The following is a 22,805-nucleotide window of genomic DNA, read 5'->3' on the forward strand; positions in this document are numbered from 1 at the left end:
CTGAACATAATTCCATACCCACAAACACATACACATGGTCTTACATAAATTGAATCTCACCTATACTATGAGTTTGAAATCAGTTTTTCTCTTATTCTTTAAGGAAAAAAAAGGTCAGGTGTATCTTTTAATGTCAATAAATAGGAAAACTACGTAATCATTTTTAGGGCTGTAGACTGTCCCGTCACAGAAGCTCCATAATTTATTTAAGCAATCCCCTATTATAAGACACTAATGCTGTTTACAATTTTTTACTCTACAACAAACATTGATAAACATCCTGTACCAACCTGTTTACCAATTTATCCAATTCTCTCTTTAAAATAAGTATCTACAACTAGAGGAGCTGGATAAATGAGTATACAGAGAATGTATATTAAACTCTTGCCTCTCACAGAAAATTTACCTGTAACCCTTTTGAAAGCAATTTGCCAGAATGCATTAAGGTCCCTACATGGGTGAGTTGGTGGGGGGTTAGTGGTCTGCTGAGCTGTGGAGGGTGGTGGGGCTGAGGGTGGGGTGGAGAGGGTGGTATCCCCGCCCTGAGGTAGGGACTACTGGGTGACAGAGACAAAGGGGTGTGTGATGGGGCAGGTCACAATGGGTAGGGGAGGATAAAAGTTGTCCTGTGGGGTGGTTTAGCAGCAGTGGATGGTTCAGGTTGGGAAGAAGAGCAGTGGGATTGCCAGTTGAGGTTGTGGAATCAAAGAGCAAAGGCTGTTGTGAAGTGGAGTATCAGGCTCAAATGGAGGTCCCTCCCGAATGAGCACCGACACTTGTGTGCCTGGACATCCACGAGGCCCCAACACCTGTGCTCCTGACAGCTCCATGCACTAAGCAGGGCACAGTCTGGATCCGGGGGACTGACTGTCTCTGGCATTGAGCAGTTGGTAATCAATACCCCACCCTGTTCTCAGTCACTTGGGGACAAAAAAGAAAGCCTGCAGAACACGACCGCTGGCCCACCTGCCAGAGTGGCCAAGGAAACAGGATGCCCGCTAAGGCATGTTAAGGAAGGTGTGGAGCAGCTGCTGGGAACTGTCTTGATAAAAGAAAGACATGGAGGACCGGTGTATGCTACCGTATTACACGGCCCAAAGCAGCCCCGCAATGGGCATGTTTAACACCTCCATGGGGAAGCTGCAGCGGCAACTGTACAAAGGCGAGTATACTATATTCAGGTACGCACCCATGTTTGAGAGCGACTTTATCCAGATCAGCAAAAGAGGAGAAGTGATTGACGTGCACAACCGTGCCCGAATGGTAACAGTGGGCATCGTTCGCACCAGCCCCTGCCTCACACTACCTGATGTCATGCTGCTGGCCCGACCAGCTGCTGTCTGTGACAATGCCAGGTGTGGTCCTGCCACCCAGAAAAGAGATAGTCCGCCTGCAGAGATCTTAGAACTAACCAGGCTGCTTCCCTTGATGTTTGTGAAAATAACCATCCACAACAGCATAAAAAAACAGCTCCACCTGAAGCTTGCCACTGGCCGCTCTTTTTATCTTCAGCTGTGTCCCCCCTCAGATGCAAGTGAAGACCTTTTTGTTCACTGGGAAAACCTTGTTTACATCCTGAGACCACCAGTGGAGGCTTACAGTGGTACCAAGGCTATCCTAACTGGGAACACATTGGACTCATCTGTGTTTGAGGAAGTGCAGAGGAGCCCAGTGGTGAGTCTATGCAGAGACTAGATGGGGCCAGGATGCTTTGGGGGAGAGCAGGTAAAGGTCCTGTAGAGCCTTTGGTGCTGCACCTCACCTGGGAAATGCATTGCATTTGGAAGGTCTGAAGGCCAAATGAGCTTCCATTTGGAGACCATGGTACATTGAGGAGGTTCCTGGTGCTTCTCCTGTGTTCTCCAAACCTGAATTTCAAAGATTTCTCAGCTGTCAGCAACTCTTCATTTTATATCCACAGCTGTTCACTTTATATCCAGTGTTGTAATGCTGTCCAAAGCATCCTGACCAGTCTATTCTGAAACACATACTATGACCTAGGTAGGCTGATATGTTGTAGGACATGTCTCCCTGCGATTGCCACTTATATACGTTGGTGGCAACACAACATGCTTGTGTACTTGTGCAATAATTTCTTTTTGTTGTTTACCTATAGGAAGAGAAAGGAGATCTTGCTGGTCTCACTTTCTTTGTTTATTTGTTCTCTCCCTAGGGATATGACACGAAGTTTTGTGAAGAGAAGGAGCAATTCAGAATCAGTAGGCTTCACACGAATGCTGAAATGTTTGGGTCCGCCTATTATGATTATATAATAGAGATATGAATCCAACATACCTCCCACATATACTACATTCAGGGGTTCACACACCCCTGCAGTCATAAAACCTATAGTGCCTGATGAAGGGGGAGGGTAGCAACAGCAGTAGTGATGACAGTAAGCACAACCACAGGTGCCATGGATGTGGCTGCAACCAAGTCTGCAGACTCAGGAGAGAAACACAGCACTGGCAAAAGCAGCCTTCAGAGGTCCAGGAGGAAGAATAGCCAGCATGGCTCTAGTGGGTGCTTCCATGTCTTAATCTTGTTATAGCAAGGGCTGCATGCACATTCTTGTCCTAAAAGGGTAATTCAAGCATATCAGTAAGTGCTACTGGCCTGTCCCTAGAGAGCAGCATGAATGTGGTGACTACAGGAGCAGAGAGATACTGAGAAGGCTGTTGCATTGACAGTATCTCTCTGCTGCTCAAAGGCTGACTCTCTGCTACTCAGCGTTGGGAGTCAATATCTCAGCTCTGCAGGATGAGGCCACATGCGTGAATGGGATGGAAGCCAGAGGGTCTCTACCTAGCTGGACTGACTCTGCAGTAATAACCTCAAAGCCTGGTACTACACATGGTGCAGAGGTGGACATCTCACCTAAGACTGTGGAGGGGAACAACATGATTCACCACAATAAAATCCATCAACTCAAATTATCTGTTCTAATAACATATGCTCTATTGACAGGAAGGGCAGCAATAAAACTAATGGCAATTTATGATCAGGCTCTGAAAACCATCTTTAACTTTCCCTTAACTTTATATTTTTTAAATAAATTAATAGATGACAGAATAAAATGTTGAAGATTACTCTCAGATATGATCCTACATGAGGAGAATTATTCTAAAACTATTTTCCAAAATATAAAATGAGAACCCAGGAACGAACACACACACACACACACACACACACACACACACACACACACAGACTCTCTCTCTCTCTCTCTCTCTCCAGGTTTGAATCATAGCATTGCCACACATTAACTGTGACTTTTAGTAGATTTTTCTTTAAATGGTCACCTTGAGATTATACATGTATAATATCTGGAACATAGTAGGCACTGTGTAAATGGTAGTGTTGAGAAACAAATTCTGAATTTAATCATACTTTCCAGAAAGGGCTTAATTTTCCCAGTCTCTTCATTCTTGATTTCCTTTCTTAAATCTTAATTAACTGCTTTGCAATTGTCCCATAAAAGCTCTATTTACAGTAAATCTTCTTAGTATTTTCCCAAGAATTTTAACCCCCGATGTTATTTAGAATTCTAAATTTTCATGAATTTGTAGAAACTTCAATCTAGTTACAATGGAAAGATAATTTCAAAGCACTCATCTTCTACCTGGTTCTCTCCAATTTTAGTATTCTTGGAGACAGAAAAATAAATAAAACGTAATATAGGATCAATTCATAATCTGGACAAAAACTGGAAATTAGATCATTTTAGAATTGTAAGATCCACATCCACGGGATTAGCCAATATTCTAATTTTGCAAGTAAAAAGTCTGTTTGAGTCTAAAGTAATACATCATATGGTTTGATAACCCAGAACCAGAATGTATAGGTAACCTGGCCCCCAATTAAGTCTATATTGTTTCCATAACACTCATGTTTCTGATGAGCACTATGCTTTGAACATAAAAGATATTTGATACGTGTTTGCTGGATCCAATTAAGGGCTATAAATGTGAAATATAACTTATTCTAATCCAACAAATCTGGGGATATAAAATTTTACATAGGACTGTACTGATTGTACAGATCCCAAAGGCTCCTGTATATACTGTAAGGAAGCAGTTTACCAGTAGACCCTCACAGCACTTATGACTTAATGATTTTTAATGGCCTCCAAAAGTGCTTCAGACCTGAAAAAATGGCTTCAAAATATGAAAAACATTTCACAGGTTAGATGTTCTAGCTCTGCGAATTTCAAGGTTACATTACTGAGAAATCACATCTAATCATAAATCACTTTTCAGCAAATAATTTCAAATGAAAAAATTTAAAAATAAAACAATTTTTGTTTTTCATGTGGTATGTAGCCCAGTATCATACGATACTGCAGACTCCCTAAGAGGCTTTAAAATGACCATATTGCAAACTCTTAACAGAGACCAACTTTATCTTTCTATTCAAGGACTGTCAGCGTGTTTACCACATTGCAGTCCCTTGATAATCACAGAAGAGATCATTGTTAAAAGCACTGCACATTTTGTATTTTTCCTCTAAATCTTCAATCTGACTCAATCTCTTTTTAAATTGTATATTCCTTTGGTAAATATTTCAATCTGCTTCTGATTACAAATCCTGATGCTTATTACTATCAGATCCTGTTGCTAGGTCACAGTTTTATTAAAATTCTAAAACAATACATATCCTGTTACCTCATCCCTTGTAATCAAAGTTTAAGAGATAATTTAGATAATAGATACTTATAATAACAGAAAAATATTTAAAAATTACCATTTGTGAATGGTTGACAATGGTTGAATCCCAGGTAACAAACTAAAAAACCAGATGGATTCAAAAATGTTGCAAATTGTGTACGTATGTGTATATACTATACATATGTACAAATATACTATATATGTACAAAAATATGCTATATATAGTATATTTTTAATTGCAAAACTACAAAAATTCTTTAATATATTTTGCAATGAAAATGTATATATATAAACATGTTATATATACATAAAACATGTTTACATGTGTATATATATACACACACATATACACACACAAATATAAATGCTAAAGGATAGCCCTTAAACAATAATATTCACAGACACACACACACACATTCTTAAGAATTTATAGTGAGAGGCTGGGCGCAGTGGCTCACACCTGTATAATCCTAGCACTTTGGGAAGCCGAGGCGGGCGGATCACTTGAGGCCAGGAGTTTGAGATGAGATTGGCCAATATTGTGAAATGCCGTCTCTACTAAAAACACAAAAATTAGCCAAGCATAGTGGCGCACCCCTCTAATCCCAGCTACTCAGGAAGCTGAGGCCGGAGAATCGCTTGAACCAGGGAGGCAGAGGTTGCAGTGATCCCAGATGGTACCACTGCATTCCAGCCTGGGAAACAGAGCGAGACTCCATCTGAAAAAAAAAAAAAAGAAAAATTTATAGTGAGAGAAACATCAGTAAAATAGTCTTATTGCTGGTTAGATTAAATCCAGTTAAAAAAAAAAACAACCCAAAATCTGCATCTCAAGTACATTTATAGATTTGATGCAGTAACATTTAAAATCCCAATAGAGATACTTTTTAAACTCAACATAGTAATTACAAAATACAGATTTTATAAAGCAAGCAATCAAGTCAGCTACTAGTTTTAATTTAATAATTAATAATACCAACACTGAGTCATGTGGTTTAAAAAATAGGAAGGCAGAAATAAACAAGCCTTCAGAAGTAAAAACCAAAACAAAAGGATAAAAACAAGAGGAATATGAGTTATTGTTCAATGGAAAGTCATAGGAAAACTAGATATCAACAAGCAAAAAATAATATACAGCCATAACTGAAATTTATGTTAAAAGGAGTTCTAGATAAGATGAATTAAATGAAAAATAGGACTGAGAAGCTTAATCAATTGGATGGTTTTTCAAAATTACATGATGCACTTGTACACATACAAATTAAGACAAAAAGAAAAGCTGCAGACTAGGAAAGATTTTGTGGCAAATATAACTAGAACATCTGAGGAACTAATAAACTTATTGAACAATACCAGTCTTCACCAAGGAAATGGCCAAAGGGAAAGCAAATCTAATATTAAAAATTATAAAACAAAAGCAAGGTACTACCAAGCCTAATAAAATAATAAAACCAAATTTAGAAAAAAGCAAATGTTAGTAAGGTGGTAGAAAATCCGATACAATCATATTACTGACAGCTTTTTGATTTGCAGTCATCCGGCTATTATAGTAAATACCCTGATACTTTATTTTATTTCAATAATTCTTTTTAAGATATAAGGTAAAGATTAGGAAATGTATTTTTACAAACACAGTTTTATGAGGGGAAAATAGGTTAAAACATTTAATTATTGATAAACTGCTAAGCAGATAAGGGTAAGCTAATAAAATACAACTTATGCTTGTTAATTTTCTTTCCCTTTACCCATGTAGATAATGAGGTAAAAAACTATATGTAAAAACTTTAAGTGAAGACATGACACCCTAGAATATACACATTTGTTCACTGAGATTCATTCAACTATTACTTCATTCCAATTATTTTTTTTTTGTTTTACATCCATCAGATTTTGCTTGATAAAGAAGACATTTTTTTCTTTTCTTTTCCTTTCTTTCTTTTTTTTTTTTTTTTTTTTTTTTTTTTCCCTATCACCCAGGCTGGAATGCAGTGTGGTATGATCACAGCTCACTGCCGCCTCAACCTCCCATCTCAGCCTCCTGAGTAGCTAGGGCTACAGGTGTGTACCACCACGCCTGGCTTATTTTTGTATTTTTTGTAGAGACAAGGTCTCACTATGTTGCCCAGGCTGGTCTTGAACTGCTGGGCTCAAGCAATCCACCCACCTCGGCCTCCCACAGTGCAGAGATTACAGGTGTGAGACACCACATCCAACCCATTCTTCTGATTTGCCAGGAACTACGCGTTAGATTGCAGATGCTGAGCATCAAAAGGTTGAATCTCTACCTTTATGGAACTCACAGTTCAGTATGTATTGACAACAATTCTGTAAAGGTTACAGTAAACTGTCTTAAAGTCCTATGAAAAGACTTTTTAAGTACTATATACTGATTTGAATATCCTACTTAGCTTTCTACAGTAAATTAATATTGAAATTTGAGTGGCTATGGTCAAATTATGATATAGACATGTGGGAGACATGATGATTTCTTAGACACAATTGTTTCGTATTTCTTGTGACAGAAGAGAAAATGTCTTTGAGATGTGACACTTTTCTGGATAAGTGCTGTGATTTATTTTCTGTCCTGGACTGTTTTTTTCCACCCACATTCTATGTAATTAACCTCTTAACATTATACCCTTTCATATTAAGTTCTTTGCTTATTGTGCAGAGATATTTTCACCATGGCTTCAAATTTCCTATCTCTGGAATATTTTAGCCATTTCTGAAACTCCTCTAAGTGTGTATGGTTCACAACACACAACAGGAACCTGAAGGTGATACTATAGAATTAAAGTGGACTTAATGATAGTGAGATGACTTGAAACTAATAGTCAATATTTTAATGTTCTGGCTTCATTTTTGGATATTCCAAAACCTTCAGAAGTACACATTCACATTATTCTACAATGTTCCACTGTGATGAGAAAAATATAATCACTGGCTATGCTTTTAAAGAGCCATAATATGTTTCCTTATAACTGTATCTGTAGATAACTTTTAGTTACTTTTTAAAAATAGCATTCTTTAAAATGATATATTTCTGGATTCAAAATATTAAAACCTCAGAAACAAGACAGTTTTTCTGCATTATAACCATACTAAATAATACTAATTTTTTACATAAATTATGTCTCCGCATATGCACACATATGCACACCAAGTTATATGCACAGTTTACTTGACACTTCGAGAAAAACCACAAGATCCAAAATCACAAAGTGAACAAGATCCTAATTTGATTTTTGAAGGGGAGGGAGATTTTTTATCTTAAAAACATAGGCAACCATTTTTGTTTTATTGTACCTTAATAAAAGCAAACTTTTACCTGTGCAAGCATGGGGAAGCCAAGGTTCCTACATCCATTACACGGAGTTAATGCTTCCCAAAGTCCTGATGGCCCACATGTATTTTCATCATCATCCTCTTCTTCCACTTCTCCTGGTGACAAATTGATCGTAGATGAGGTTCTCTGAAATTAAATTTATATCATACCAATATATCAATGATACTTAGATATCATAACATCAATTAAATTCTATAAATGACAGTGGTATATCTTGGCAAACAAGTCAGCTCACTTTTAGCCATAGTTACACGGCTGTGCCCTGTGACTGAGATAAAAATATGTACAGTCCCACTTAAGTTAAAAGTGAAAAAAGCCGGGCGCGGTGGCTCACGCTTGTAATCCCAGCACTTTGGAGGCCGAGGCGGGCGGATCACGAGGTCAGGAGATCGAGACCACGTTGAAACCCCGTCTCTACTAAAAATACAAAAAAAAAAAAATTAGCCGGGCGTGGTGGCGGGCGCCTGTAGTCCCAGCTACTCCGAGAGGCTGAGGTAGGAGAATGGCGTGAACCCGGGAGGCGGAGCTTGCAGTGAGCCGAGATCGCGCCACTGCACTCCAGCCTGGGCGACAGAGCCTGTAGTCCCAGCTACGCGGGAGGCTGAGGCGGGAGAATGGCGTGAACCCCGCGGGGCGGAGCCTGCAGTCAGCCGAGATCGCGCCACTGCACTCCAGCCTGGGTGAAAGAGCGAGACTCCCTCAAAAAAAAAAAAAAAAAAAAAAAAGTGAAAAAACTGGGTGTGAAAGGCTTATAAAATATGAAGTTCATAATGAAGAATAGAACATGATAATGGCCTAATAAAATATTTGAATAGCAACAAATGAGAAAAATCTTATGGTTTATCAAGAATTTAGGTTTAGGCATAAAATTAAGGAAAAATGCAGTCAAGGCACTAACAGGAAAATATTTTATTGAAATGGGAACTCCTGATAAACCAGTTTGTTCAGAATGCCACTGAAATAAAACTTCATAAACTTTTATATCATACATATAACTCGAGTAACAGTTTTAAAATTCATAATGAGACTTCCATACTGAGCACATATATTTTCCTTATCTCCCAAATCTCACTAAAATGATGGTAGAACATTTATAAAAATGTTTACAACATAAAAATAAGGATGACAGGAGAGATGAACAGACAATATTAAGAAAACTTCTGGATAATGTTGGGTAACTTTTGGATAACAGATGGGTAAGTATTACCTGACTTAGCAAACATGAGAACACTGAAAGCAAAGAACCTTCATGTGGAAAGAATTGGAGGGACTGGCTACCTGTGAAGGTGTAAGGGTAGGTGAGGCAGAAACAGACTGAAACTCAGTATCAGGAAGAATTATACCCCTAGACCCATCTTCTTTTCACCCAGCCAGGAAACTAAACCTTTACCACTGGCAAGAAGTTAGAGGTTTATTTTTTTGAAGAAGTTGAAGCAAAAGGATTATGAATTCTAAGAATATAGATACACCGAGCCTCCAAAAACAAGAGAATTCATATCTATATAGTAATGAAGATTAATAACCTACCCAGTGCCTTACCATATTTGCATTCGACAACATGGCAGCACAGTTTATATTCCCAGATAAACAACTACAATACTCCTCTCTGTAGAAACAGACCTCCTAAGAAAAAAGATCTATAAATAAGCAGGAAAATGGTAGGATCTATGTATTAATCTCTACTGTGAAGCCAACCTCTCAACAAGTTCCACTCACAAGAATTATATATTTGAGAAAAACCTCTAACAGACACCAAAATAAATATAGAGAAAAAAGTTATAAATAGTATCCTCAGAGAGAAGATATTTATAGCCATGAAACAAGAACAGAAAGTTACAAAATACATAAAATCCAATACAAGAGTTATAAAAATCTGAGAAAATTTCCCAAAAGATGAACAGAATTAAAAGTGGAGAAAACTAGGGGTCAAACCCAGACCTCTAACAAATGAACAACAGGAGCTCCAAAAATTAAGAGTAGAGATGGGAGGGTCAAAGAAATAAAGCATGAAAATTTGCAGAAACTGAGGGAAAACTTCATACTCTAAGAGCCTGCTGAATACTTAGCAGACTGAATATTATTTTTTAAAAAAAGATGTATATGCATAAATAAAAATACAATAAATTGTCTAAAGGTCCTCTGAATGTAGTGTTCAGCACAACACTGATAGATCGTGATTACTAAAGCAAGTAAATATATTCTACATATTGGATTGTAAATAGCATCCTCCCCCCAAAATTGTTCCTTTTAAAAATAGAACATGAGATTTTATTTTTCCTCTATTTAAAAGAATTTGTTTTCTGCATTCACATTTTAACTTCCCCTTGATCACTTGTCAGTAACTAAGAAGCAATGAAATTAAGTTGTCCCCCAATCAGTCACTGTCTATAAAATACAATAATAATAACTGTTAGACTGAGAACTTCCTATGTGACTTGGAGTATCACTGGCCTATTGTCTGTTAACTATTTTAATTCACACAACAGCCATTTGAGGCACATATTTTTCCTCTCACTTTATAAACGAGGAAACTAAGGGACAGAGAGGTCAAGTAAAACCCAAGGTCATGAAGCTGGCAAGTGGCAGAAAAAGAATTCCAACCCAGACTAGGGGGCTGCAAAGCCTACTCTCCCCTCACCACTACATTCTGTGACCACTCCTTTGGCACAATACCCTATGGAAGACAATATACTGAAAAACCACACTGATGTAAATAATTGCAGTTTAAATAAAAGAGGTATATTTGGTGAATATGTTTCTGTTACACGAGTATACTCCTGAGAGCATTTTGCCTTCTGTGACAAGGAGTGAAAATTTCTGCAATTTGATACATAGCCCATGCTTTCATAAATACACACTTCTCAAATCAATAATAGAAGGTGATTATCACAGGGATTTTTGACCCTACAGATCCTTTGAGTGAAATAAAAAATCTTGGGAAGTTTAAAATCTTAATCTGAAAGAGTATGTATATACATATATATATATATTTGATAAAGTTGTTCACAGGAATAAATAAAATGATTAAAAAGGTATCTCCTTTACCAGCTCATGATCAGCTAACACTTTGACCACCAACATTGATGTGGCACATACTATAAACCACCTCATAGTTGGCCAAGAATTATCAACATTTTAGATTAATCCATTCTTTTCTATTTTGTTAATGGTGTCACAATGATTTAATCCAATCACACAGGGAACTTCCTCTATCTCTTTCTCCTCCCTCAAAAAAAAAAAAAAAAAAGTTTATTTCTCTTCCCTGCTCATAAAGCTCCAATTATTTCCCATTTCACAGCAAATGATATCCAGATTCCTTAATCTGGCTTCAGAGTTGTATAGTCAAATGATTTTTTAGCCCTTTTACGTTTCCACTATACTCACCTCAGATTATAACCAGGTGGAATTGTTTACCCTTGCCTAATCATGCTGTATGCTTTTATTCTTTCTTTCACCTTGTCTATACAGCATAATGTAGTGGTTAAGGGCTTGGGCTCTAAAATTAGACAGTCCTGGATTCAAGTTCCAAATACCCGCGTCACTAGCTGTATGATTTTCAGCAGATAAGACCATTGTCAGCCTCTCTTGCCTTATCTATGCAATGGAAAACAATACAGTGGAACGTCTCTCAGGGCTTTTTCCTGATGACTAAATGAGATAATAAATAGAAAGTGCCTGACACACACAGCTTCAATAAGTATTAACTATCATGTTTATTATTTTCTTATAATCCCACTGATTCAAAATAGAGTTCAGATTTCATCCCTTACATAAAATTTTCCAGATTTCCCACAAACATGCATGATATCATGCTCTTCTGCTTGTCTCTAGCTCTTTGTGCAAAGGTTTGCATTTGGTATTTCACATTCACATTGAGTTGATAGATGCCACAGTGGCAAAGAGCATTGGCTTTTAACTCAAACAGATACACGTTTAAATCCTAGCTCTACCACTTCCAAGCTTTGTGACTTTGAGCAAATCACATAATCTTATTAACCCTTAGTTTCCCTATCTGAAAAAATAGTGTAATAATTTCTCTTTGCAGGGCTGTATGAAGATAAAATTAATTGCTTGACAGAGACTGACACATAAAAAATCAATAAGTACTGCTCTTTTATTTTTTACCCTAGAAGAGTTGTGTACACACACACAGTGTGCTTGTGCAAATATAGTACACAGACACAAGTGTGGCTTATTTACCCTCATTAAGTAAGTCATTTGAAAGAAAACATTGCCTTACTCACATTGTATCTCCTACAATGTGTTGTGCATAATGAAACAATAAATATTTATTGAATGAATCACTGAATAAATGAGCTTCAAATTATTATTTTCATTTGACTACCTAGAAAATTTTACTAATATTAAGGGGTGTGTATAATTGTATCACAAATATCAAGATTGCCATTTTAGCTTTATTTTATATTAACTATTACCAGTAGCTTTGCAGAAATGAAGAAACTTATCAGTGGTTTAGCACTGCCCCCTAAAGACAGCATATAAATTGGCTGTGTAAAACCATAATTTTTAACTTCATTTCTTTACAGTTAAAGATTTGAAGGAAAATATTTAATCAAGCTACATATAATCTTCAATTATATATGGGAAGAAGCCACCAGAACACACTTAACCTCAGATGGTTTCCTTTATTCCAAATGCTGTTCCAACTTTTTACTGGAGAACAAACTGTGTTCCTGAAGTTCCAGAAAGATGTGAAAATTCTACTATAAAAAAAATAGACCTAAATCTATATAGTTTGAACCCATTCGCTTTCTTGGTTATTACATGGTAATAAAGAAAGACTGGACCAATTCTATGTTGTCACAAATTGAAAAACAGTCACAATAATATACTGTAGGGAGACAAACTTGAGCTCAATCAAAGAAAAACACTTTTGAGAATAATTATATCAGTCTAACGTTGAAGAAATCGGATTTTCCTGTGAGGTAGTGTGTGTTTGTGTGTGTGTGTAAATTATATGACAAGTATATATAATGGTGCTTCACAATTTATAAAATGCTTTCAGATATAGAATAGCCCAATAAAACAGAGTAAGAATTATCCCTATTTTACAAGTGAAAAAAACTGATGCTCAAAATGTTACTCGATTTGCAAGACCATCCTACAAATGAGTCCAGATTATAACCCAAGTCCTCTAATTCTAGGTCCTATTGTCTTTCTACCACACCATGGAAGCCACCTCCTTAATTACTAGAACTCTTCAAGGGAACAACAAATGTTCAAGATTGTCAATGCAAAGGGACCAGGCCAAAAGGCAGAATCCAGGAAAGAGGCAATATCAGAAATGGCGATCAAAGCAAAAGGCAACAATCTGGAATGAATTAGCAATCTAGACTATTTTACAGCATTGCCACAGGCCTTTTTGCCTTTGTTTAGTTCTAAAGTAAAATTGCTTTACAGATTTTTCAATGAAATTTAAAGTAATACATGCTTAATGTAAAACAAGTCATTCAAACTAAAAAATTATACATGAGAGAGTGAAGCTTTCCTAGCCTCAGTCCCACTGCAAACATTCAGTGGGTGTACTTCCAGACTTTGTAATACTTATTCTACTTGCCTGATGACTTTCTCAGGATAAATTCATAAATGAGAAATTGTACACAAAAAGTATGCCTACCTTTACCTTTTTTTTTTTTTTTTTTTTTTTTTTTTGAGGTGGAGTCTCACTCTGTCATCCAGGCTGTAGTGCAGTGGCACAATCTCGGCTCACTGCAGCCTCCACCTCCCAGGTTCAAGCGATTTTCCTGCCTCAGCCTCCCAAGTAGCTGGGATTAGAGGTACCCACCATCACACCTGACTAATTTTTTGTATTTTTTTAGTAGAGATGGGGTTTCGCCATGTTGGCCAAGCTGGTCTTGAACTCCTGACTTCAGGTGATCCACCTGCCTTGGCCTCCCAATGTGCTGAGATTACAGGCGTGGGCCACCGCGCCTGGCCTAAACTTTCTAAGTATTGCCAATGTTGTCATCAACCTGTTCTCCACAGTGATCAGAGAAATGTTTTTTCCTATGAGAATGTGATCATGTTTTCCTCTTCCTTAAAACCTTCAATAGCTTTTCATTGTTCTTCTGATAAAGTTCAAAATTCTTAATATGATCCAAAAGGCTATGCATAATCTGCCCCTACCTCCCTGTATCCCACCACTAATCTGGCAGGCCAGGTCTCACTAACAGCTGAACAGGAAGGCCTCCATGACAACTGTTTCAGCACTGACTGAGTGGTTAAGTTAAATATTTAAAGGTGAGAGAGCCAATGCCCTTATACAAAGGCTGGAACGTAACGAAAGCCCACCAAGAGTTTTGCCTAGGCCTCTCCAGGGCCTTGAAGCATGATGAAATAACAAAGGAATTCTTAACAGAACCCGTTTAGTGTTAAACAGGTTTTACTAGGGGTCTGAAGGACCTCCCAGACCTCCACTAACAAGTTTTACGGGTGTCTAAAGGAACTCCCAAATCTTCATGATTTAGCAGGAGACAAAATAAGGGTAATCACCCCTGACACCAGGACCCATCTAGATTAAGTAAATTTACTGAAGCTCCAGAGGAAGGTCTTCAGGACTCAGACCTTAGTAATAGATGAGAAGTTAATCACTTATGTCTTTAGATGAATGCACATTTACACGTAGACATACAGCTTAGAAGGTATATAAGCTCTGGAAAACTTTGTAATTTTGAGTTGGTCTGGCAATATTTTCCCCAGCCTTCTCCCTGTACCCGGTTACAGAAGTAAACTCTCTTCTTTCCCAGATTGTCTGCATCTTGTTATTGGACCATGCGAATAAGCAGCCTGACCCTCGGTTTGGTCCGGGAACACTAACACTCTTCCTCCCCTTTGCCCATAATGTTTAAACACACTGAGCTTCCCTCTTTCCCTCGAGTATACCAAACTTCCTCTTGCCTTGTACCTTACCTTAGCCCATGTGGTTTTCTCTGGCAAAGACTATTAGTCATCTCCCAATATACATTGCCCCCTCCCACTTTTGTCTTTAGTAACACCTTCCTTTATTCTTGTATAGTACTAAAACTCTAACTTTTAGCTGGGCACATGTCTTCTTTGAATAAATACCACATTGTCCAGTGTCTGTTGCAGCTAGGTGTGACCACATGGCTAAGTCATAACCATGGGATAGAAGAAGTGCCCTTAAAGTGAACAGGCGTGCCCTTGTTCCTCCCCTTCCTCTTCCTGCTGATTGAATGCTAATGAAATAGCTGGAGCTGGAGCATTTGTCCTGGGCCATGAAGTATCCTTGGAACTAGAGGACCTGCACAATGGAACAACAAAATAGAAGAATCCTGGGTTCCTCATAGAGGTGATCCCTACCAGCCTTGGACTGCCTAGCTCTAAGCTTTGGAAGCAGGAGTAAAATAAACTCTTTCTCTTTAAGCCATTATTACTATTTTAGATGTTTTTGTTATTTGCTATTGTGTCAAATCCTAACAAATAAATTCCTTTGCTTGTCTTCATCAGGATTAATCTTATTGGTGCTTTAGGTATAAATATAATTCACTTCCTTTGGAAGGCCTTATTGATGCTCCCATCAAGATTAATTTCCTTTCTTATATGCCTTCACAGTATCCTGCTTTTTTAATAGCAATTATCACAATGATAATTTTATAGTTACTGTGTGACTTTGGTTCAGTATCTCCTATCCTTAGTCCATAAAAGCTGCATGATTGCAGAGATGCCTGTTGGGTTAGCTACCAAAGCCTGATACTTGGCTAGTACATTGAATAACAGTTCATCATATATGTGTTGAAAATGAATGAAGAGTAAATGAATGAATGAATGCCAGCTTGCCCTCATAGATGTTTTATTAGTGTGAACATTTTCACTAGTTCTAAGAGGAACCAATGTAACTATAACCCAGATTTTAATGTCCTTTATTCTCTTAACTCCATTTGCTCCCACTGTCTTCATCTCATATTCAAAATAATGTAGAACACAGCATCTATTTGATTTCATGAAAGAACACATTTATGACAACCATTGGTGCACAATTTAGATTTTACCACAAACTCTACAATGGAGGTGAATGGACTTTAAACTGCACAGCTTAACTCCTCCTCCTCCCCTATCAATATTTTTCTCCTTATAGTGATAATTGGGTAGAAGGGTGCTTTTCATCTCCCCTTCCCCCAAGAAGAATAGAATTCTTGGTGTCTATTTTTTCCTACAGACTGTTTTCATTAGCTCTTTAAATTCTTCTCCTCTTTATTATGCAAGAAATTTCACACTAGGATACATCTTATCTGCAAACTTGCATAGCCAATCTCATTACACAAGAGACCTTACATGAGAACTATTATTTTGTCAATTTAAAAGGCAACAACTATGTAATAGCATGATATATCATATTTTCCTTTTTACAGTCTTTTAAAATTAGGGATCTAAGGGCTTAGTGGGGCACTAAGAAGAAGAAAATGTGAGGTGTTAAGCTGGTTTAGTTATTCCAAAGCTGTAACAGTATTAATGATCAGATAGATGATAGGTCAGTGATTATATTACTCACAAAGGAACAGACTCAGTCATCTTAAATGTAGTCCTAGGAGAGATATCACATGCCACAGTTGAATATATTAGCAATGATCAGAAACCTATTGTCAAATATGTTTCTATAAGCTTATTAACACTAAACATCTGTTCAAAATTTTCTGAAAATTACCTTGCAAGGCTACCCTACACTATCTTTTCACCACAAGCATTCGTTCCATGTTAATAAAATTCACAAAAGCTGCAACATTTAAGTCTGCTGAAAAATAAAATTTCTCCCAGATTAATTTGGAGTTTGCTGTAAATCCTGTACCTCATTTATATCTGCAAGGAAAAGAAAGGAAGAAGAAAAACAAGTCTTGATGCCAATGAGTACACTGAGTACATCTCCTAGTATCCGCACTCCAGAATGACGTTACTATATATGGTGATATTTTAAACTTGAGGATTTGCTAGTGCCAAATGTATTTCACATTTATTGAAGGACAGAATTGCTATTAAAGCAATTGTTTTAGTTGCAAGAAATATTGAACAAGAAAGTAAGGAGAGTCTTTCTCTTTTTAATAGTACATGAGACATTACAATTCCTCTGAGACACTTAGTTCCAACACATTATGTTCCTGCCTGCTGTTTACATACTTGACATCCTTTGCATAACATCAGGAAACTTCAAAGAACATATTTTGTTTGCTATTCTACTTATATACAATCAATTTGAATGTTTTTATTATCTCTTAAAACTTTTGTTCATTTATCTGACCCTTACCTAGTAATTAATACTGTTTATTATTGCAATATTAGAAAGAGCTAAGTCTAAACTGATGCCAATTTTATGCACAATACGCAGAAGCTAATTTCAAAAAAAATGTTAAAGTCACCTTAGAAAGTTTAAACTTTTTTTTTCAACAAGACAGTACAGAAGGCAAAATGTATATAACTTTGGGAAAACTAAATTATCCTCCATGACAGATCATTTTATATGAACAAATAACATTTTTCTAAAAATCTACTTCTTTGTTTTAAAATTCATTAAAATCTGATTTATATACATAACATGCACCCATTTTATTTATTATTTTTTGTATGGGTACAAATCTTTAATAGAATTTTTATGTAAATAGGGGATTCTTATGTTACTTCAATGCAAAATAGAAAGAAAACAAATGAAATTTTATACCAAAATTAAAAACCTAAGAGTCAAAAGGTAGATGTATGTAGAATCCTCCACAGTCAGCGTACAGTATGGCATTTTCAAAAAGCTGGGAGAAAGGGAGCAAGAAACTGAGAAGGAAGCAAAGGAGAAGAAAGGGGAGAGTCTTTAAAGAAAGAAAAGATGACACACACCCATTTTAAATGTACATACCTGTGCATTGACCACCACAATCAAGATACAGAACATTTCCATCACCACAAAAGGTTACCTTGTATCCCTTCCCTATCAATATTTCCCTACTGGTAGCCCTAGAAATCTTTTTTCTGCCACAATATAGTAGCATATGCACTTTATGTTTGGCATAAGTTTTCTATAAAGCTTATTAACACTAAACATCTGTTTAAAATTTTCTGAAAATTACCTTGCAAGGCCACCCTACACTATCTTTTTACCACAACCATTTGTTCCATGTTAGTAAAATTCACTCAGCATAATGTTTTTGAGATTCATTCCTATTTTTGCATATCAGTAGTTTATTCCTTTTTAATCCAAAGTAATATTCCATTGTATGGATATGCCAAAGTTTTGTTTATACGTTCATCTATTTATGGGCATTTGGTTGTTTTCAGTTTGGGGCCATTACGAATAAAGTTGCCATTAACATTCACATTAATATCTGTGAGTGCACATAAGTTTTTGTTTCTCTTGAGTAAATATCTAAAATGCTAGGTCACATGGTAAATGCATCAAACTTTTTAAGAGACTGCTAAAGTGTTTGTACCGTTTTACATTCCCATTCATTGTGTCTGAGAGTTTCGGTAGCTCCACATTCTTCGCAACACTTAATTTTAGTTATTCTAATGGGTATGTACGTAGAGTTATCACAATAGTATGTAGTTATCAAATGGTATGTAGAATTATCACAATAGTGCTTTTAATTTACATTTCTGTCATTGCTACTAACGTGCTAAATATCTTCTCCTGTGCTTAGAGGCCATTTACTTTCTTCTTTGGTGAAGTACCTTTACACATTTTCATTAGGTTGTTTGACTTCTTTTTTTTTAGATGGAGTCTCGCTCTGTTGCCCAGTCTGGATGGAGTGCAGTGGTACCATCTCTGCTCACTGTAAGCTCCACCTCCCGCCTTCAAGAGATTCTCCTGCCTCAGCCTCCCGAGTAGCTGGGACTGCAGGCGCCCACCACCACGCCCGGCTAATTTTTTGTATTTTTAGTAGAGACAGGGTTTCACCATATTAACCAGGATGGTCTCGATCTCCTGACCTTGTGATCCGTCCGCCTCAGCCTCCCAAAGTGCTACAACTACAACCTTGGTGTGAGCCAAGTTTGTTTGACTTCTTATTGCTGTGTTGTAAGAGTATTCTTTTTAAATATTCTATATTCTAGACATACCTCCTTTGTACTGCTGGTGAATATATAATAAATCTTTGCCTAACACAAAGTTAAGATATTTTCCTATATTTTCTTCCACAAGTTTAAGATTTTTGCTTTTACGTTTTGATCTTTGTTCTACATTCAGTTAATTTTCATGTACAGCATGAGGTAAAGGTTGAGATTTAAGAAACCTATTTTTTTTAATATGTAAATAGAAGTAGTCAGCCCCATGACTTGAAAAGATTATCCTTTCCCCATTGAAATGCCCTGCAGTTTTTTTGAAAATCAATTGACCATACGTGTATGGGTTTATTTCTGAATTCTACTTTGTTCTATTGACCTGTAAATCTCTTCTTATGTGAATACCACATTGATAGACATTTATAAGCCTGGAATCAGAGAATTCTCCAAATTTGTTCTTCTTTCAAATTATTTTGGTTATTCTAGGTTCTCTGCCTTTGCATATAAATTTTAGAGTAAGCTGTCAATATCTGAAAAATTAGCCTGCTTGGATTCTGCTTGGGATTGTAGTCCATAGTACAATTTGGGGAGAACAAATATCTCAACTACACTGTCTTTCATTTCATGAACATGGTGGTATATCCCCGTATTAGGTTTTCTTTAATTTCCACCAACAATATTTTTATAGTCTTCAGTGTACAGGTCTTGCACATATCTTGTTAAATTTGTAGGGGTAAATTCGTAGGGGTGGTATATTTGTAAATTTGTAAGGGTGGTATATCCTTGCACATATTAGGTTTTCTTTAATTTCCATCAACAATATTTTTACAGTCTTCAGTGTACAGGTCTTTCACATATCTTGTTAAATATGAAGGGGTAAACACACATTTCGTGTTTTTGGAAAATCTTTTGAATGGTATTATTAGGTTAATTTTCTTTTCCCTCTAGCATTATTGGGGCATAATTGACAAACAAAATTGTAAATATTTAAGTTGTATGGCATATTGTTTTGACATAAGTATAATTGTGAATTAATTACCACAATCAAGCCAATTAACATCTCCATCATGTCATACAGTTACTATGGTGTGTGTGTGTGTGTGTGTGTGTGTGGGGAGGACACTTAGAATCAACCCTCTTAGCAAATTTCAAGTATACAATGTGATGTTATTAACTATAGTTACCATGCTGTGCATTTGATCTCCAGAATTTATTCATCTTATAACCGAAAATTTGTAACCAAACTTCAAATTTATACCAAATTTTAAAATTGAATTTTCAGCTGAGTGCAGTGGTTCATGCCTATAATGCCAGCACTTTGGGAGGTCAAGGCAGGCGGATCACTTGAGGTCAGGAGTTTGAGACAAGCCTGGCCAACATAATGAAACCCTGTCTCTACTAAAAATACAAAAAAGTTATCCAGGTGTGGTGGCACGCACCTGTGGTTCCAGCTACTTGGGAGGTTGAGGCAAGAGAATCACTTGAGCCCGGGAGGCGGAGGTTGCAGTGAGCCAAGATCACGCCACTGCACTCCAGCCTGGGCGACAGAGCAAGATTCTGTCTCAAAAAAAAAAAAAATTAAATAAGAAAGAAAGAAAAGAAAAAAAAAACCTGAATTTTCAGTTACTGATAGTTCCTCGTGTAAAAAAACATTTTGATTTTATGTTTATTTACTTTGCATCTTGCAGACATTTTAGTTCTAGTTGCTTTCCTATAGATATTTTAGGATTTTCTATGTAAATGATCATATCACCTGTGAATAAAGAGTTTTACTTTTCCCTTTAAAATCTTTATGCCTTTATTTTCTGGCCCTTGTCTTATTGCACTGGCCAGAATTGCCAATACAATGTTGAATACAAATCTTAAGTGAAAAGCATTCAGCCTTTCAACATTATGAAGTATAATGTTAGCTGTGGCATTTTTGTAAAGGCTTTTTATTATAAGGTTGAGCAAATTCTTTCTCTTCTCAGTTTACTGAAAGTTTGTATCATGAATAGATGTTTTCCTACAATGACTGATATGATCATAAGGTTTTCTTCCTTTATTCTGTTAATGTGGTAAAATGTATTAATTGATTGTATCTCTTAAAATAACCTTGCCTTTCTGGCATATATCCCACTTGGTTGTAAGGCATAATTTTTTAATGTATTGCTGGACTTGATTTGTTACTATTTTTTGAGGATTTTGATACTATGTTTATGAGTGATACTGATCTATAGTTTTCCTTTTGTGAAATGTCTTTGTTATCACAGTAATGCTGACCTCATATAATAAATTGGGAACAACCCTTATCTTTTATTTTCTAAAAGGACTTCACCAGTAAACCACCTATGTGTAAAGTTTCCTTGTGGGGAAGAATTTCATTATGATTTAAGCTTCTTTAATATAGGATTATTTAGATTTTATATTTCTTCTTGAGTCACTTTTCCTAATTTAGGTCTTTCAAGTAATTCTTCCATTTCATCTATGTTGTCAAATTTATTGCTATAAAGTTAATCATATTGTTCCTTTATTATTCTATTCATTCTCTTGGATCTTTATTCATATCCCCTCCCTTTTATTTCTATTGGTTGTTTATATTCTATTTTACTGATATTGATTTTAATCATTCTCACTTTGGGTTTAATTTCCTCTTTTATCTGATTTTTTTTTAATGTGGAAGCTTAGGTCTTTCATTTAAGACCTTTCTCCTTTTCTCATAGAAGAACTGAATTCTATGAGACTCCTTCTAAGCACTGCATTAGCTTTACCTACAAAGTGTAATATTCTCTGTTCTTATTTGCATTTAGTTAAAAATATTTTCTAAGTTTCTTTGTGACTTTAGCAACTAGATTATGATGTATCTTTGTCTAGTTTTCTTTGTTTTTGTCATGCTTTGCATTTGTTGAGCTTCTTGGGTTGGTGTGTTTATAGTTTTCATCCAACTTAGAAATTTTTCAGCCATTGTTTTTGTTATTTTTTTGTTACTCTCTCATTCCTAACCTCTCCTCTACTTCTGAAACTCCAATTACACGTTTCATTGCATGATATTTTTTCACAGGCTCTGTTATTTATTTTAGTCATTTTTTTCTCTGTATTTTATTTTGGTTACTTTCATTTGCAACATTTCACCACTCTTTCCTTCTGCAATGACATTCTGCTGTTAATTGCATCTACTTTATTTTTCATTCCAGATATTCTTTTTCATCCCTACATGTTCCCTTTGAATCCTTTTATATCTACATTTCTCTATTCATGTCACGTCTTCCTTTAAATCTTTGAGTATATCAAGCAAATTTATAGCAAATATTTTATTCTCTTATATACAAATTCAATCAACTCTGTAATTCCAGGCCTATTTTTATTGACTAATTTTTTGCATGTTCGATGAGTTTCATTTTCCTTATTTTCATGTGTACTAATTTTTTTAAGAGATGGGTTCTCACTCTGTCACCTAGGCTGGAGTGCAGCCATACAATCATAGCTCACTGCAGCCTTGACTTCTTGCACTCAAATGATCTTCCTGCCTCAGCCTCCTGAGTAGCTGGGACTACAAGAATGTCCCACCACACCTGGCTCTGAGTTTAGTTGTATTCCTTTAAAAATTACTGGACATTGTTGTGGCACAGAGTAAAGTTATTTGGAGATCAGTTTAATTCATTCAAGGCTTGCTTTTACTTTTTATTTTTAGGTGGGTCTACAGTAACCTTTACTCTGGAGCTAGCTTAACCCCACCATTAAGACTTACATTCCCTCTGGAATCTCTAGTGAATGCCCCATGTATCAAGCATGATCCC

The 22,805-nt window shown here is 36.4% G+C and overlaps 2 protein-coding genes across 8 annotated transcripts in view; one reads left to right on the forward strand and one right to left on the reverse strand.

Moving 5' to 3' along the window:
• ANKS1B (ankyrin repeat and sterile alpha motif domain containing 1B) overlaps positions 1 to 22,805 on the reverse strand; it is a 1,246,961-nt gene that overhangs the window by 899,429 nt on the left and 324,727 nt on the right. For all 6 annotated transcript variants that reach the window (XM_032170973.2, XM_032170979.2, XM_032170972.2 and 3 more), the window contains exon 9: positions 7,996 to 8,139. In XM_032170973.2, the coding sequence (XP_032026864.1) occupies positions 7,996 to 8,139 (144 nt within the window). The remainder of the gene's footprint in view (positions 1 to 7,995; positions 8,140 to 22,805) is intronic.
• GARIN6 (golgi associated RAB2 interactor family member 6) lies at positions 475 to 13,307 on the forward strand. 2 transcript variants are annotated; one of them, XM_032171005.2, is made up of 3 exons: positions 475 to 1,674; positions 2,174 to 2,250; positions 13,179 to 13,307. In XM_032171005.2, the coding sequence occupies exons 1-3, from the start codon at positions 1,060 to 1,062 to the stop codon at positions 13,219 to 13,221; spliced, it is 735 nt and encodes a 244-aa protein (XP_032026896.2). In that variant the 5' UTR covers positions 475 to 1,059; the 3' UTR covers positions 13,222 to 13,307. The 2 variants fall into 2 exon arrangements, with proteins under 2 accessions (XP_032026896.2, XP_058280849.1); XM_058424866.1 differs by having other exon boundaries at positions 2,174 to 2,219; positions 13,179 to 13,278.

Source organism: Hylobates moloch, unplaced genomic scaffold, assembly GCF_009828535.3.
Source record: "Hylobates moloch isolate HMO894 unplaced genomic scaffold, HMol_V3 SCAFFOLD_12, whole genome shotgun sequence".
Classification (NCBI taxonomy): domain Eukaryota; kingdom Metazoa; phylum Chordata; class Mammalia; order Primates; family Hylobatidae; genus Hylobates; species Hylobates moloch.